The sequence below is a fragment of the Carcharhinus amblyrhynchos genome, chromosome 1, assembly GCF_965287045.1.
Source record: "Carcharhinus amblyrhynchos chromosome 1, sCarAmb.v2.hapA, whole genome shotgun sequence".
Lineage (NCBI taxonomy): Eukaryota > Metazoa > Chordata > Chondrichthyes > Carcharhiniformes > Carcharhinidae > Carcharhinus > Carcharhinus amblyrhynchos.
This window is the reverse complement of record NC_137324.1, coordinates 131,200,204-131,218,028: the sequence shown is the minus strand read 5'-3', so window position 1 is coordinate 131,218,028 and position 17,825 is coordinate 131,200,204. Positions and strand designations below refer to the sequence as shown.

Sequence of the window (17,825 nt, the reverse complement as noted above, 5' to 3'; positions counted from 1 at the left end):
TCACTGTGTTCAGGGTTTGGTCTTCTACAAAGAGTTGAAGGGCTAACACAGGATGACAGCGATGCCTTATTTGGCTATGAATCTCCTAGGTTGTTCCATGGACTGGGAAGGCTCAAAAGTGAGTATTACAATACTGTCTACTCTTAGATGCAAATCCAATCTGCTTCTTTATCCCCAGGTCAGTACCACACCTGCTGATTGAGAAAGTCAGAGCAAACTGACAGGGTGCTGCATCAAGGGGTCTTCTCTCCTGTTATGGTGCCAACAAAATAGTGCACAGGTCTAGTGAGAGCTCCCAAGTCCTTGTGTTGAGTTGGCACAGCTAAATAACACCATTCAAAGAGAAATACAGCCATCATCTTCTAATGATGAGTCCGTTGAAGCTACCCAAAACTACTCTTTTTACAAAGCTGGGTGCTCTCAGCCATTTTTGGCTGATTCTCCTTAACCAAGAATCAAGATTATTTAGTTTATCACTTTTTGCAGTGGTTTTTGTTTGTCATCTTCTCTTTGGAAAAATCCTCAATGCCAGAAACCTTTCAACACATTTTGTACAACGTCCTCAAAGGTACAGAAGGCATTATTTGCCATTTGGAAAATCTGTTCTGTTCATCTGTGGTGCTACCAAAGAAGACTGTGATCAAAGTCCAGAAGGTTTGAAAGTTGTTGAACAAACAGATCTCATTCTTAAAAATGCAGGCTTAGGAAGACCACCAGAGGTTTTGGGCATATTATACATCAAAAGTGAATAACAACAGATGCCAAAAGGCCAAGGCAACTAAAAAATTTCCACAACCCAGGACTGTTGCTGACTACAATGATCTTTAGCTATGGTCAATCAGTTGGGGAAATTCATCCCATATTTCTCTGCTATCAGTGAACATTTACAAGTCCTTCTAAGATCAATAATGCTACAGGAGTGTCAAGCAAAAGAACCATCTTTCTGAATGTGTTTGCACATTATACCCACAAACTGCCGACAATAGTGGTAGCTGATGCATCAACAATGGGGCTTGGAGCCGTTTTTCTACAGATATAGGAAAAACGGTTTACTGTGCCAATGAATTGTTGAAATGTTCAAAATAAGGATCAATTAAAGATACACAAAGGGGGTAATATTCATAGCAAATCATCCATCAAACAAGGGTGCAAAATAAGTGTTAATAGGATTACCAGATTAACTCAAAAAACAGAGATTTATGCACATTGATACCTTCAGAAAGAAAATTAAATGGAATAGGTATCAGCCATAGGCTCAGCTTCTAAAGAATTATTGAATTTAAACTATTTCAAAGTAGCTGAACTGCTTTAATCAAAGAAAGTGACTCCCTTGATGTATTGAGAAATTTATAACTGAGTCATAAAGATTAGAAGATGCCAGGTTTAATTGCTGATCTGTGTTTAGTTGGCTGATACAAGCAAAACAATTAGTTTTAGCTCTCCTAGGCTGGAGAAAAAGGAAAAGAAGTCCAACTGCAAATGCCATTTCTGAGCACTACCAAGCAACTACTGCCAGCAATATGCATCTGTGGATACTGGGTGTAGATTGGATTGGGGTTGGCTATGATGAACCATTAAAATCAAAAAGCATACCAGGATTTAACATCAAGACATATATGCAAATTCAGCAATCACATATAGGATAGCCAAACTATGAGTAGGTTCTATTTAGCACATAGACAGTGAAAATAAGATGATTTTCAAATAATATTGAATAAATGCAAAAGTACTGATATTTGTTAAATACACATTTGAATCATATTTTACCCTCAAAATTCCATGGAAGTTTAAAGCTGCAAGGCGACTCGCACCCATCAGATTCATATTCTAATAATGAATTTTAAGTATCTAGCACCAACCACACTTTTGATCACTGGAATGCAAAAATTCCGGTCACTAAAAATATATTTGAGCATTAAATAAATCTTTAGTACTCATACTGGAGATATATTTTGCCATTACATTTTAAGCTATGAGGGTTTTTCTCTCAAGGTTGCTAGAAAGTAAACAGAATTTCTTGCTGTCACGGGCTAGAGCTCCAAGCAAAAAACAACACTTTGAAGCCAAGAGATGAGCATGACATTTAGATTCACATTTGTTTTGAAATGTTTAAAAAATGACTTTAAATGAACTAGAATAGAAAAGACGTCAAAGACGCAGAATAGTTTAAATTCTATCAGAATGCATTGATAAATATTTTGCATACTACAATATAGTAACTTTCCTTTCTCACATCAGTAAATTACATTTTGTTATTTTATTCTGGGTATAGCACATTCATGGTGCATCAAGCTTACCCTTGCAAAAGGTAATTAACAAACATAATACTGAGCCAATCACATTTTCACATACAGACTAAAACAAACATAATTAAATCTAACTGTGTAAAGGAACAAGCTACAAAAAAAACCTTGCTAATAAATTAGATCCAAAATAGAAAAGTTAGTCCTGATTGTGCAGGATCATGTTTACACATCAATTTTTTAAGCTTAGCCGTAGTGTGTGTGCTACAGCTGGTGAACATAAGAACAGGATTAGGCCACTCAGCCCCTCGGGCCCACTCTGCCATTCAATAAGATCATGGCTGATTTGTGGCCTAGCTCCATGTACCTGCCCTAGGCCCTTGGTAGCCCTGCTCAACAAAAAATTGTCTATTTTGGACTTAAAGCAACCAATAATTGAACCAGCATCCACCATCACTTGAGGAACAGTTCCAAACCTCCACTACTCTCCGCGTGTTAGAAATCACTTCTACGTCTCTCCTGAATGCTTGGCCCTAATTTTTAGATTAAGGCCTGGTTCTAGAATCTTCAAATAGTGGAAACAGTTCATCCTTATCCATTCAGTCCTCTTTCCCTGTAAATATTTTATAGATTTGTGTCATATCATCCCTCAATCTTCTGAATTTGACAGAATAAAGGCCTAATTTGTCTAATCTCTCCTCATAGTTTAGTCCCTGAAGTCCAGGTATTATTCTTGTAAACCTGCGTTTAACTCCTTCCAGGGCCAAAACATCCTTCCTAAGGTGTGATGCCCATAACTCCCACAATAATCTGAGTGGGTCTAACTACAGCTTTGTGCAACTGCTGCATAACATCTGCATTCCTATATTCTGGCCCTTTAGATTTGAAGGCCAGCGTGCTTTTGGCTTCTTGACCATCTTCTGCACCTGTTTATGACATTAAGGAGTTTTGAACCTGAACCCCCAAATCCCGGTGGACATCCACCGAATTTAACTTTGCACCTTCTCAAAAATACCCTGATCTATCCTTTTTTGATTTGAAATGGGTAACCTCACATTTGTTTATATTAAAATCCATTTGCCACAGCTTTCACCCAATCAACACTCTTGCTGTTACTTTATGCTGCCCTCAACACTATCTACAACGCTGCCCAATTTTATGTCATCCACAAATGACTTACACCATTTTCTAAGTTGTTAATGAATATTGCAAATAACTGAGGCTAAAGCATTGCTTAAACTTAAGGTTTTGCCTAAATGTTCCCCATTAGCCCTAGGATTAAATGCACCAAAGCTAAATGGAGTAAAAGGTCCTAAATTTAATTTGATGTATTTGCTCATCTCAATCAAGAAAGGAACTGGGACATCATAATTAACCCCAGCACTAATGGGGAGGAGAAAACAAAGGGGGAATCCAAAGTTGCCATTTTCAATCTAGATCTTGTGAAAAGATAAAGGAGAGGATTGATACTTGTGATGGGGAATAACCAACTGAGACATGGAAAAGGGTCCTTTGGGAAATGTACCAATGACTGCCCAGCACCATAATCAATATCTTGAGGAGCAAAGCTAGCAGAAAAACTCCTGGTTGACACTGATCTTTGCTTCCAGCCCAGTGCTGAATAACAGATCAGAATTAAGCTCATTACTTTCCATGAGTAAATAGTTTGTACCCATTGTTGTAGCTTAAATGTGAGGATGGGTAAGAAACCAAAAAGTTGTTAGCACCAATACATTCAACAGTATGAAGAAATACCTTAGCAGCAGGAGCGCGGGTGGTGGCAGCAGAAACCTGGGGGAAAGAATATACTTGCTTGAGTATGCAAGCTATTATGAATCAAAAAGAAATCAGATATGGCTCTTGGGACTAAAGGGGTCAAGGGATATGAGGGTGGGGATGAAGGAGCGGGGCAGGATGGGGGCTTGCAGACAGGATTAGAAAATCAAGTTTGATGATCAGCCATGGTTAAAATGAATGGTGGAGCAGGCTCAAAGGGCTGAGTAGCCTACTCCTGCTTTTATTTTCTATTTTTCCAAGTAACATAACAAGAAATAGGAGCTGGAGTAGGTCATTTAGTCCCTTGATGTTGTTCCTACCATTCAATAAGATCATGGATGACTTGAATATGGCCTTAACACCACTTTCCTGACTGTCTCCTGTAACTGACTCCCTTGTAGATCAAAAATCTGTCTCACCCAGCCTTGAATACATTCATTTACCCAGCGTCCATTGCTCTCTGGGGTAGAAAAAGATTATTGACCCTCAGGAAAGAAATTCCTCATTTCCATTTTAAATGGGAAGCCCCTTATTTTGAAATTGTACTCCCTAGTTCTCGATTCCCCCAAAAGGGGAAACATCCTCTCAGCATCTACCCTATCAAGCCCCCTCAGAATCTTAACTATTTCAATAAGATCACCTCTCTTTCTTCTCAATCCAGTGAGCATATAACGACACCCTGATCCCTCCATACTGCAACATTCTGCAATCTCACACCATTTAAATAAAATTGTTCTTTCCTGTTCTTCCCACCAAATTGGGCAACTTCACATTTTGTCCACCTGCCAAATTTTGGCCCAATCACTTAACCATCTATATCCCTTTGTGTACTGTGTTCTTCTCAACTTGCTTTCTTAACCATTGCAATGGATTTCATAGCACAAACATTCACGAGTCTGGCTTACAGCAATGATTGTTGGTGTAAGCTCAACAGACGTTTTCAAGTTCTCTCCCTTCTCTATTTCTACCTAAAAAAAATCCCTTTCCCGTTCCCTGCAAATTTACTCAAACTTTCAAATGTTTTTCTCCTCCTCCTCCAGCCATCATAACATCTCTGTTGCTAATTGCTACATTATCTCTGCATGCAGCACCATTCTCTGTAACTTTATCTCTCCCTAAAATCCTCTACCTGTTCCTTCCAGCTTTGAAAAGTTTATTCAATTGTTATTACATCTCCTGGCTACCATGATGACTTGGCTATGGCTTTTGGTATTTTTCTCATTAAAGCTTCAGGAGATTTTCCAAATTAAAAAGGTCCTAAATAAATGAAGGGTGTTAGAGAAGACATGTGCTTTTAGAGTTTGGAACATAGCAGGATTTTCTTCTGTTAAAGATACAACAGAAAAGATACAAAATTAACAGAACTACATCGCAACTAATTAGTGCACCAAGGTGTGAGATCTAACACATCACAAACACCAGGATTTTCCTTTTAGGGAAACAAAGGAAATTCTGCAATGCACAATGATACTGTATGCAAGCTGTCATAATTTTGCACTTCATATTTATACAAGTCACATAATACAATAGGAACCCAACTGACAATTTTGTTCCTGGTTCCTCAGAATTTTGTTCACTTAACATATTACTACTTTCAATTAGTAGCTTTCACAATCAGCCACCTCCTGGGGAGTATCAATTAGCAGAGGGCCACCAAGTCAAACTTACTATAATCATTTGTAAATGCTGTAATTTAATACATTACTGATCAAGAGTATATTTTGCTGAAAGCATCAATTAACCACTTTTAAAGAGCATGTGGTTAACTAAGAGTTCAACTGTACATCAACCTTTAACATATGCTCTTTGGATTTATGTCACATCCGTTGCATTGTTGTACAGACATCCTGCTGCAGATGGTCAGATATAAACCAAGTCTGATGCTGCATAGGATATAATTCTACTACAGTAGCAAACTCATTTAAAAGTATCCACTCGAGTAAGTTTATACCATCTGGCTTTAAGTGTTTAGAAAATCTTACTTGCATGCTTCAATATTTAAATTTCAACAGCTCAGAGGGTGACTTAACATGGAAATAATAGACTGCTGAAAAATTCAAAGTTCAAGCCACTCAGTGTAAACAAACCACAGAAACATGTGACTGGTTTCAGCAGTCTAAATGCAATGTGGAACTTAAATACATAAGCAGTGATTAATGTCTCACACTCCCACTTCATTGCTAATATTCTTGTACAATTTAATTGTAAAGTATGGATTTTCTTTTATGTGATGTAAACTCTGATACAATTCTAATTAATTCCTTTGCACTAAAGTAATTGATTTAAGTTCAGTTTGAAATAACAGCTATATTGCTTGATATCGTTAGTAAATAAATATGGATTTCATCAACTTAAGTGAAAAATTGTAGCCACCTATCAGAGATTTTAATCACAAACTACTGTTTTGACAATAAATGTCAAAGCTATCAGAAACACAATATAATCACTGTTGATAGACACACAAGCATCTTCTTTAATCAGTAATGTGCAACATTGTGTCAGAATTATATGCCTAACAGAGGGTGTTGAGATCTAAGAATTAGAAATTACAATTAATCTTGAGATGGATAGCAAAGACCTTTAGTATTTAAATAGATTACCGACCCTTAGCTTAATGCAAAAGACTAAACAAACAGGATAGGGAGTGCAAATATAGCTATTTTGGATAGCTATCTGATGATGTGCTGATTTACCAGAACACAGCCGAGACAGGTTGCATAGGTTAAATCGACTTGTATTATCCTGAGTATAGAAGGGGAAGGGCTGATCTAATTGAGATGTTTAAGATAATTAAAGGTTTGATATTTGCTCTGATCAAAGAATCCAGAAAATTAGTGCTTGGCCATTCAGGAGTGAATTTAGGAAGCACTTCAAGGAATCTGGAACTTTCCCCTAAAAAATCTGTTGAGGCCAAGACCAAGTGAGTTACAAAGAACAAAGAACAAAGAACAACACAGCACGGGAAACAGGCCCTTCGGCCCAACGAGCCCGCGCCGCCGTCCCACTGTCTCAGTGACCTATTCATGATTTTAGTCTACGCCTAACGTGCGAGGATCAGGGAGGTCCAATTTAGGGACAATTTAGTACCCAATCAATCAGCCTAAAAGCACATCTTTGGGGATGTGGGAGGAAACCGGAGCACCCGGAGGAAACCCACGCAACCACGGGGAGAACGTGCAAACTCCCACAGACACAGGCCCAAATCCATGTGTCTGCACAGCAACAGAGATAGTCTCTGAGCTGTCATGTTGCCCTCGAGATGGTCCAGTTTAAGCACACTAACGACATGAAGCAATAGGCAACTCCCGAAGCAACGTCCAAGAGCAGCCCACTACAACCTGCCGCATGCATGCCCCTTGCTGGACTTAAATGCCTGTGGAGACAAAAAAATTCATTATTAAACAGGCAAAGACTAACATCCCTGAGGCAAAACGTATTCCCAAGCCTACAATGTTTAGTAAGGCCTACTATATCCCCCTATATGTAGCCCGCTCATATGGCTGTCTAAGTGACTCTTAAACAACCCTAGCGTGCCTGCTTCCACCACCTTACTCGTGTTAGGCAAGGACATGAAGGGATATGGAATCAATTTGATAACTGGGAGTTAAAATACAAGTCAGCCATGAGCTAAATGTAAGGAGGAACTTAGCCACAACATACTCCTGTGGCTAAGTTCCTATAGTTTCTACATTATATTTTCTTCTAAGATTTCATAGTTGAGAGAAAACTGATTAGCAAAGGTTTGAAATTAAAGGATTACCCCTGGATTTAACACTAGAAGCAATACAAATGAAACATGTGCCTGACATCATTTGAGCACACTTATACATTTTCCCAGCACATACAACTCCCATTTTGTAAAGATGCTCGTTCAACTCGTTTATTAACAGGTTAAAACTGTAGAGGCTGCAAATCAGCTCCCGAGATGACCGAGTACAGAAGACTGCACATACCACCAGGGTGATCGTCCACCCTGCTCCCCAGTTGGTTCCACGGAATATGTGGTCCTTAACGGGACAATCATCACACATTTATACTGTGTCTTTAATGCAATAAAATAATCCACAGATCTTTGCAAGAGAGATATAAAGCAAAATTTGACAGCAAGCCACTTAAAGAAATGTTATAGCAACTGGCTGTAAGCTTAGTCAATGAGCTAAGTTTTAAGGAGTGTCTTAAAGGAGGAAAGCAAAATAAAGAGGTAGATATGCAGAGGGAGGAAATTATGACAATTAGAGTCTGGACAATTAAAGAAAAAAGCCAATAGTAGAGCAATTAAAATCAGAAAGAGGGAGGGCAAGATCATGGTGGGATTTGAAAAGAAAGATGAGAATTTTAAAAATTTCTTGATTGGAAACCAAAAGTCACCAAGTACAGGAGCAATGGATGAATGGGACTTCTAAGGAAGGACACGGACAGCAGAGTTTTGGAGACTTCAAGCTTACAAGCGGTTAGAATGTGGGAGGCCATCCAGAATCACATTAGAATAGAGGTAGCAGGGGCTTGGATAAGATTTTCAGAGAAACTGACGTTAGATCAAAGTCAGGAATGTGCCAACACACCAATTTTTGTTTTGTTTTTATTCAAATTCAATCCAATCAAGTCCAATTCAGAGTCTCAACAAGTTGAGACATTCCCAATCCAAGCTGACAAGACAGGGCTCTCACCTCCTGTCTTGGGCTTGATCTATGTGATCCAAGCTGATTGGAGTAGGTGTAGCTCCTTCTCCAAGGCTTGATCTCATTTGCATCTTAGCCAAAAGGCCAAGATGCCGCTTTAAAAATTGCTTCAAATGAAGCTGAAATGTAACCTAATGACTTCAACCAAGCACAGCATGTCGATACTACACCTGATCTTAGAACATTTAAAAACTACAGCACAAGCAGGTCCTTCGGCCCACAAGTTGCGCCGATGATATCCATACCTACTCGGCTTACCTATAACCTTCAATTCTATTAAGTTCCATGTACTCATCCAGAAGTGTCTTGAAAGACCCTATCAAATTTGCCTCCACCACCACCGATGGCAGCCGATTCCACTCACCCACCACCCTCAGTGAAAAACTTACCCCTGATATCTCCTCTGTACCTACTCTCAAAAGGCTGAGAAGTTTTTGACTATTTTTACTCTTCCACAAATTCTATTGTGAAGACAGACAAAATATTTGTTGAATACCTATCATTTCCTCATTCGCCATAATAATTTCTCTTGTCTCTGCTTCTAAGGAAGTAATACTTACTTTAGTTACAGTCTTCTGTTTTATATACCTATAAAAGATCTTACAATCTGTTTTATATTACTCACCAGTTTATTCTTTTGTTTCCCCTCATCAACTTTTTGGTGACCCTTGGCTGGTTTCTAAAACACTTCCAGTAGGCTTGCTACTGTTTTTTTGCAACATTTTGCATGAAGAAGTTAATTTTTATTTGTTACTTGACTCAGTTTGAACTCTCAATGCTTCAGTGGCTAGCCAAATTGAATATGGCAGATATTTTCCATCACTTAAATGGTCTCAATCTGAGTCTTCAGGGGAAATCAGTGACAGTCTTTCATTTCATGTGCAATACAAAATAGAAACAATGATCAAGAAAAGAGAGATGTGGGCCAAATAACTTGAACAGTTGAACTATGACTTGTTTGCTAATCTCAGATCTTTTGGCCACGGCAGAAACGCAGCTTCCAGTGTGAAACATGACAACGATGAGCGCCTACAAAGTTTGAAAACAGCTATGCGAGTTCTTCCCTGTTCCCCATACAAAAGTTCAACTGGGTACAAAATCCCATTTGTGAGCCTTAATGATGACATCCTCGCCAGAGCAAGACAACCTTGTGGAACTGTGTTATGACAGTGTTTTAAAGCTGGATTTTTCTCATAACTACCTGACTGATCTTTGGCTTAAAGCTGTTACAGAATACCTAGAAATGTCCAACAAACCAGTAACATTTCTGATCCCTTTTCCTACAACCTTTGTGAAATTAGATTTTTAGGGCTTATCGCATTGAAGACCAAATAATCGGAGTAAAGTCAAGGCTGAACCAAATCTGGTGGTTAGCACTGATGCCTCACAGCACCAGGGACCTGGATTCGATTCTCAACTTGGTTCACTGTCTACGCGAAATTTGCACATTCTCCCCATATCTGCATGTTTCACCTCCGGGTGCTCCAGTTTCTTCCCACTGTTTTAAAGACGTGCTGGTTAGGTGCATTGGCCATGCTAAATTCTCCCTCAGTGTACCCAGACAGGCGCCAGAGTGTGGCGACTAAGGGATTTTCACAATAATTGCATTGCAGTGTTAATGTAAGCCTACTTGTGACACTAATAAATAAACTAATCTGCAATTGAGACGGCCATCCCTGGAACCTGACCTCCAGAGTTTGACATCTGCAAAACAACATCTGCCTTCTCATAAATGAAGTGTTATCTGTTTCCACTGGTAGGCCTACTACAAATGAATGTGCTGTGATCAGTGCAATGTATTTGTAAATTATTAGAAATAGCTGCATTTTTAATATCTGTTGATATACAAGATTGACTCCCACCACCATAGACTATGCAAAAATAGTTTAAAATGCCTTGCGTACGCAAAAATTTTTGATGATGACCTAGTGGTTCATATAAAGAAAAAGGTTAGGAGCAGCTCATTTATATCATTTACCTAACTTGTGCCAACAATTCATCTATCTCATCGCAAATGCTTTTTGCATTCAGACTTTTAATTTTATCTTTTAACTTCTATTCAATTTTTTTTCTTAAAATTCTATCCCTTCCGGCTGGTCTTTACTGGTATCATTATACTGTTCCAATGTCTTGACTTATCTCTTTGGATTTCTTAATCTCTCTTCACCTAAACCCCGGTCTCCACTCTTTCCATAGCTCTAGTTGTATAATTGAACAGGAGACTTGTTCCATCCTGGCTCTGGTGCAGCCCATCTGAATGGATTAGCTCCCTCTTCTCCGAGTACTGATGCCAGAGTGCCATGATTCAAAACACTTCTCACCACACCACTCTCGAGGCACATGTTTAATTCTCTAATCCCAATGCCATTTGACAGGTAGCTCAGATAACAATGTAGAGATTATTACTTTTTGTGTGTGCTTTTTAACTTGGATCTTACCACCTCAAATTCTCTTAGTGGATTGGTTCTACCTATGTCAATGGTTTCCATGTGGACCCTGACAACTGAATCCACCCACCCCACTTCTCCAGCCATAAACTGACCTTAACCCTGGCAGTAAGAAGTCTCACAACACCATGTTAAAGTCCAACAGGTTTATCTGGTAGCAAAAGCTTTTGGAGCGCTGCTACTTGATCAGGCAAGTGGGAGTTCTGTTCATAAACAAGGCATATAAAAACACAAACTGAATTTACAAAATAATGGTTGGAATGCGAGTCTTTACAGATAATCAAGTCTTAAAAGGTACAGACAGTGCAAGTGGAGAGAGCAATAAGCACACGTTAAAGAGATGTGTGTTGTCTCCATACAGGAATTCCTATTGGAGAACACTTCAGTGGTCATGGGCATTCGGCCTCTGATCTTTGGGTAAGCATTCTCCAAAGCGGCCTTCACGGCACATAACAATGCAGAGTCGCTGAGCAGAGACTGATAGCCAAGTTCCACACACAAGGACGGCCTCAACTGAGATCTTGGGTTCATGTTACACTCTTTGTAACGCCCATGACGTGCCTGGGTTTGCAACATCTCACTTATTGTCCTGTCTGGAGACAATAGACAACTCTTTAACCTATGCTTAATGCTATCTCCACTCATATTCTCTGCACCTTTAAGACTCGTATAGATGTAAAGACTTGCATTCTAATCAGTATTCTGTAAACTGAGCGTGTGCCTTTAAATGGTCTGTTTGTGGTCAGAACTCCCCACTCACCTGACGAAGGGGAAAGCCCTGAAAAGTAGTGGCGTTTGCTACCAAATAAACCTGTTAGACTTTAACCTGGTGTTGTGAGACTTCTCAATGTGTTTACCCCAATCCAATGCCAGCATCTCCACATCTTAACCCTGGCACCAGGGAGACAATATAACCTTCAGGGCTCCTGCTCAAGGCTGTAGAAAACAATATCTATCCCATGACTGTGCTTTGTCGTATCACTGTCAGACTTACATAGTGGTTGGCACTACTACCTCACAGCTCCAAGGACCAAGGTTCATTTCCAGCCTCAGGCGTTTGTATAGAGTTTGCATGTTCTCCCAGTGTTTGTGTGGGTTTTCACTGAGTGCTCTGGTTTTCTTCCACAGTCCAAAAATGTGTAAGTTAAAGTGTCCGTAGATGTCCCATAGTTTGTGTGTGGGCAGGTGTGCACGTGCGCAACCTGGAAAGGTGCATGTTCCCGCAGCCAAACTGGTGTAAGGTGTTAAGCTTTGCACTCCTCTGGACATCACCAGTAAGGTCAATATGGGGGCTCTAATGCTTGGGCAGCCCACAACTCCCATGTATATATATCTCGCCCAGACACATGCCATGGAGAGGTTACTCCAGCAACCCACTGACATGCACCCATTGTCTCTTGACACAGGGACGCTAAGGAGGCGATCACATTTCTATTCACTCCTCCCACTTGAATGGCACTCACATTTTCTCATTCACACAGATAGTAAGCACTATGTATATGTTAGACAAAGTCATAGGCTAAGGCTTCTCTACAAGCTGATTTTCCATACCTGCCTGGCTCACCAGCGCACCCTCCCTATCTCTGGTCATTCATGAAATAACTCTAAAGTTCTCTCTGCTCGAAGGACTGCCTCCTGAATCAAAGTGTCTGCGCAACTCTCTCTCCCTGATGTCCCATAGTTTCAGCAACTCAGAGTCAAGATTGCCTAAACTGCAGACACTTACTACTGATGTGGTTGTCTGGGATTACAATGCATTCCACAGATTCCCACATACTGCAGTCATGGCACACCACCCTTAATATAAATTTAAATTGAGATAAAACTTACCAGAACTCACTACCTGAACCAAAATCCCAACTACACATTGTCCATATCCTACTCCAGTATGGTCTCCTCTGTGTATCCCCCTATTCCTACTTCTCTTGTTGCAAAAAAGCTCTCATACCAACCAATTGGTTGTGGATGGTTTCAATGAAATACACGTACACCTAGCAGGTTTGCTGTTTTTACGAAGTGGGCAATAGGTAAATTTGATATTTACAATTTAATTCATTTTTCTCTCAGGTAGCTAAGTCAATCAAATCTAATTTAGGCAATATAAGTTTATAGATAATAATTTTATACAGCCATTACATCGAAGGTACCTGCAAGTACATGTTGAGGCAGTGAAAGCAGATAATGCAGAGCTGTGCTGTTTCTTTATATTCATCAGGCTAAATATTGTGCTTTACAAATATATGTAGTACTAATGGAAGTAAGTCAAGGAAGATCCAGCTGCAATATGAGGACTTTTCAAATTGTTAAGAAAAAACTAGGATGTTGAGCTGTTCTAATAAAATTTAAATGAAGATTCATACTGCAAACATGAAGCCAAACAAAGCACAGCACTTGGAGATAAAATTTAGTTTTTGTGTTGCCAATTCATCAACACAGCATAACCACTCAGTGCAGCAAAAAATGCAAGCTAAAAGAAACATCCCTTCGAAAGATATAATCCTGACAGCCCTCCGTATCTACTCTGAAAAACCAATGAACTCAAAGACATTCACTAATTAGAAATATCAGCGTAACCCATAACATATCCATGGTCGGCACCTGCGTAATACCATGAGACTATGAATCAACATGATCATATATATACAAGATCAGATAACTGCATTCAATAAAAATACTTAAAATGAACTTTCAGCTGAAGAACTGAAAGCAGCTGGGAGATTATATCATCTTGGCATCAAACGTTACGGTACATTGGAAATCTCACTTCGCATTGGTGATTGGAAGAAACAAACCTGCTCACGCTTGATTGTAAACATCAAATTGGCTTTGAAACACTCTACAAACGGATCAAAAATATTATATTTAAGCTTTGGATCTTCAGATATAGTATGAATTACTTTTCTAGGGGTGTACGGGCATTTCAATAAACCAATCATACTTTGACTTAAAAAGGTACCGATTGATTTCGTTATCTGAACTTGACAATCAGACAATCATGTGGATTAACTTCTAATGGGATCACTGCGCTGGCCAACCCCCTGAAAGGAGAAGGACGAGAGCAGGATTGATGTGCGTTTTTTTCTGCTCTTGGTGTTCATTATTTACTGATCTCACTCCTTTCCACTCCAATACACAGTGAGGGGGATCCCCCGCCCCCTCTCTCTCTCTGTAGCTAACAGCACAATGTGTGTGAATGAGTAACTCACCCGAGCGGGAGGATGAGACACGCTTTGACTCCAGATGAAATGCAGCTCCCAGCGGCTCCGGGACTCCTCACCACCACTCCCCGCACTAAGCCGGCAATGGGATCGGATCGGTGGGGTGGGGGTCCCGCTCGGTGTCAGGACTTTGCCCAGGGGAGAGCGGGCGGGGTTGCTACTCATCAGTTTAACAAAAGTGGTCCCGGGGGGAGGGGGGGTGTCCCCCGCTCTAGTCCGGGGCAATGCCCGTCTCCCCCATCACCCCCCTCCCCCCAACCCCGGCCTCCCCCCCGGTTCACACACAGTCCACCTCTTTGTAGTGCAGACCCTGTCCGCGGCCTCCCTTCCCACCGCAGCCCGGGCTCTCTCTAAACTTTCCCTGCACGGTGCCCCCTCCTCAGGCTGGCAGAGTGAGTGTCCTCCCTCACACCAGGGCTTGTTGCCGCCGTGTTATTGAGAGGATGGGGAGAGGAGGGGGGGTGGGGGGGGAAACGGGAGCCCTGACTCTGCACCGGGCAGGCGCACTCTGCTCGCTCGCTCGAGCTCTCTGTCTGTGTGTGTCTGGAGCGAGCTCGCGAGCCGGACGCTCTGTTCTGGAGCCTTCCACTGAACTTCAGGCTGAGAGAGAGAGAGTGTGTGTGTGTGTGTGGGTGTGTGGGTGGGGGAGGGGAGAGGAGGGGGAGAGGGGCGGGGCCAGCGACTGCGGGGGGGGGAGGGGGCGGGGCCGGGCAGCGGCGAAGGGGAGAGCGGGGGCGGGGCCGGAGAGCGCGAGCGGGAGTCACCCCTTCGCACTGACGGCGCGGGGAAATGACATCAGCCCGGGCCGGCTGTGTCAGAGAGAGAAGGAAGCACAGAGATGCTGTAACCCCAGGGAGAGAGGTAAATCTCTCACTGATTCAGTATGGAGATGTTCCAACCCGAGGGAGAGGGGTAAATCTCTCACTGATTCAGTATGGAGATGCTCCAACCCTGGGGAGAGAGGTAAATCTCTCACTGATTCAGTATGGAGATGTTCCAACCCTGGGGAGAGAGGTAAATCTCTCACTGATTCAGTATGGAGATGCTGCAACCGTGGGGAGAGAGGTAAATCTCTCACTGATTCAGTATGGAGATGCTCCAACCCTGGGGAGAGAGGTAAATCTCTCACTGATTCAGTATGGAGATGTTCCAACCCTGGGGAGAGAGGTAAATCTCTCACTGATTCAGTATGGAGATGCTCCAACCGTGGGGAGAGGGGTAAATCTCTCACTGATTCAGTATGGAGATGCTCCAACCCTGGGGAGAGAGGTAAATCTCTCACTGATTCAGTATGGAGATGTTCCAACCCGAGGGAGAGGGGTAAATCTCTCACTGATTCAGTATGGAGATGCTCCAACCCTGGGGAGAGAGGTAAATCTCTCACTGATTCAGTATGGAGATGCTCCAACCGTGGGGAGAGAGGTAAATCTCTCACTGATTCAGTATGGAGATGCTCCAACCGTGGGGAGAGGGGTAAATCTCTCACTGATTCAGTATGGAGATGTTCCAACCCCAGGAGGGGAGTAAATCTCTCACTGATTCAGTATGGAGATGCTCCAACCCTGGGGAGAGAGGTAAATCTCTCACTGATTCAGTATGGAGATGTTCCAACCCTGGGGAGAGAGGTAAATCTCTCACTGATTCAGTATGGAGATGCTCCAACCGTGGGGAGAGAGGTAAATCTCTCACTGATTCAGTATGGAGATGCTCCAACCCTGGGGAGAGAGGTAAATCTCTCACTGATTCAGTATGGAGATGTTCCAACCCTGGGGAGAGAGGTAAATCTCTCACTGATTCAGTATGGAGATGCTCCAACCGTGGGGAGAGGGGTAAATCTCTCACTGATTCAGTATGGAGATGCTCCAACCCTGGGGAGAGAGGTAAATCTCTCACTGATTCAGTATGGAGATGTTCCAACCTGAGGGAGAGGGGTAAATCTCTCACTGATTCAGTATGGAGATGCTCCAACCCTGGGGAGAGAGGTAAATCTCTCACTGATTCAGTATGGAGATGCTCCAACCGTGGGGAGAGAGGTAAATCTCTCACTGATTCAGTATGGAGATGCTCCAACCGTGGGGAGAGAGGTAAATCTCTCACTGATTCAGTATGGAGATGCTCCAACCGTGGGGAGAGGGGTAAATCTCTCACTGATTCAGTATGGAGATGTTCCAACCCCAGGAGGGGAGTAAATCTCTCACTGATTCAGTGTGGAGATGTCCCAACCCCGGGGAGTGGAGTAAATCTCTCACTGACTCAGTATGGAGATGTGCTTTCAAGGAGGTTCAGTATCGGGATGCTCCAATACCCAGGAGAGGGCTACAGCCCTCAAGAAGATTCAATGGTGCCACTTGTTTTATGTCAAGTTCAAAGTTCAACATAACTCAGAGAAATGAGATCAGATTGTGCTGTGACAGGTTTCTCGTTCTATTCCTAGTAAAGAAAATTCATTTACTCCATGAGAAGAAAAGGTTTTGGATGTCTTGTCCATTCAAACTAGTTCTGGGAAAAGTGCAATTGAACATAGAAGTTCTGAACCAAAATGGTACCTGTATTTTGGCAGAGGCCATTTCGAAGACGGAAAAATGTTTAAGTTTGCAAAACAAGTACTGCAGACCAAAAGTTACAAAAATGCTGATGGATTACATAATTCACTTCACTTGACTGCTTACTCCAATTCAGGGTTGCGGGGAATTGATGCTATCCCTGAGTGCTAGGCAGGATGCACCCAGGACTGGATGCCAGTCTATCACAGAGCACACATTCACAGACAAAAACTGGGGGGCAATTTAGCATGGCTAATTCACCTAACCCACACATCTTTCGACTGTGGGAGGAAACTAAAGCACCTGGCAAAAAACACACAAAGATAAAGAGAGAACATCAAAACTCCACACAGACTGACATCTAGGCTGAAATTCTACCACCCTGCCCCCCATGAAATCAGAGCAGGTGCGGGGTGGTCAATGGAAATGTCTGTTGACCTTTTGCATTATTTTCTGGTCTTGGGTCAAGCAAGGCTGTAAAATCCCACCTGTAAGGTCAGAACCAAACCTGGGTCCCTGGGAGGTAACAGCACTGACCACTGCACTGCCACGCCGCCCCTTGGATTACATACCTATATATGAATTAGGAGTAGGCTATTCAGCCACTCAAGCTTTCTTTGACATTCAATTAGATAATGTCTGATCTGAATGTAGCCTTAACTCCACTTTCCTGCATGCTTTCTGTAACCTTGTAGATCAAAAATCTCTAAGAATTCAGTCATTTACATATATCAATGCTCTCTGAGAGAAAGAATCCCAAAATAACAACTCTCTGGGAGAAGCAATTTCTCTTCATCTCCACCTTGGATGGAAGATCCCTTATTCTTAAACTGCGTCCCTTTGGTCTATCCCACAATCCACCTAGTCAAGTCCCCAAAAATCTTGTTTGTTTCAATAAGATCACCTCTTATTCTTCTAA

At 41.8% G+C, this 17,825-nt stretch overlaps 1 protein-coding gene across 3 annotated transcripts in view; it reads right to left on the bottom strand.

Moving 5' to 3' along the window:
* The window catches only part of fbxw7 (F-box and WD repeat domain containing 7), a 361,222-nt gene extending 346,285 nt beyond the window's left edge, over window positions 1-14,937 (bottom strand). The window contains exons 1-2 of one of the 3 annotated variants that reach the window (XM_080192746.1): window positions 14,352-14,937; window positions 3,999-4,034 (exon numbers count right to left, since the gene is read on the bottom strand). In XM_080192746.1, the coding sequence (XP_080048872.1) occupies window positions 3,999-4,034; window positions 14,352-14,528 (213 nt within the window). In that variant the 5' untranslated portion in view covers window positions 14,529-14,937. The remainder of the gene's footprint in view (window positions 1-3,998; window positions 4,035-14,351) is intronic. The other 2 variants (XM_080192757.1, XM_080192765.1) reach the window with 2 other exon arrangements.
* Between the last annotated feature and the right edge of the window lie 2,888 nt (window positions 14,938-17,825).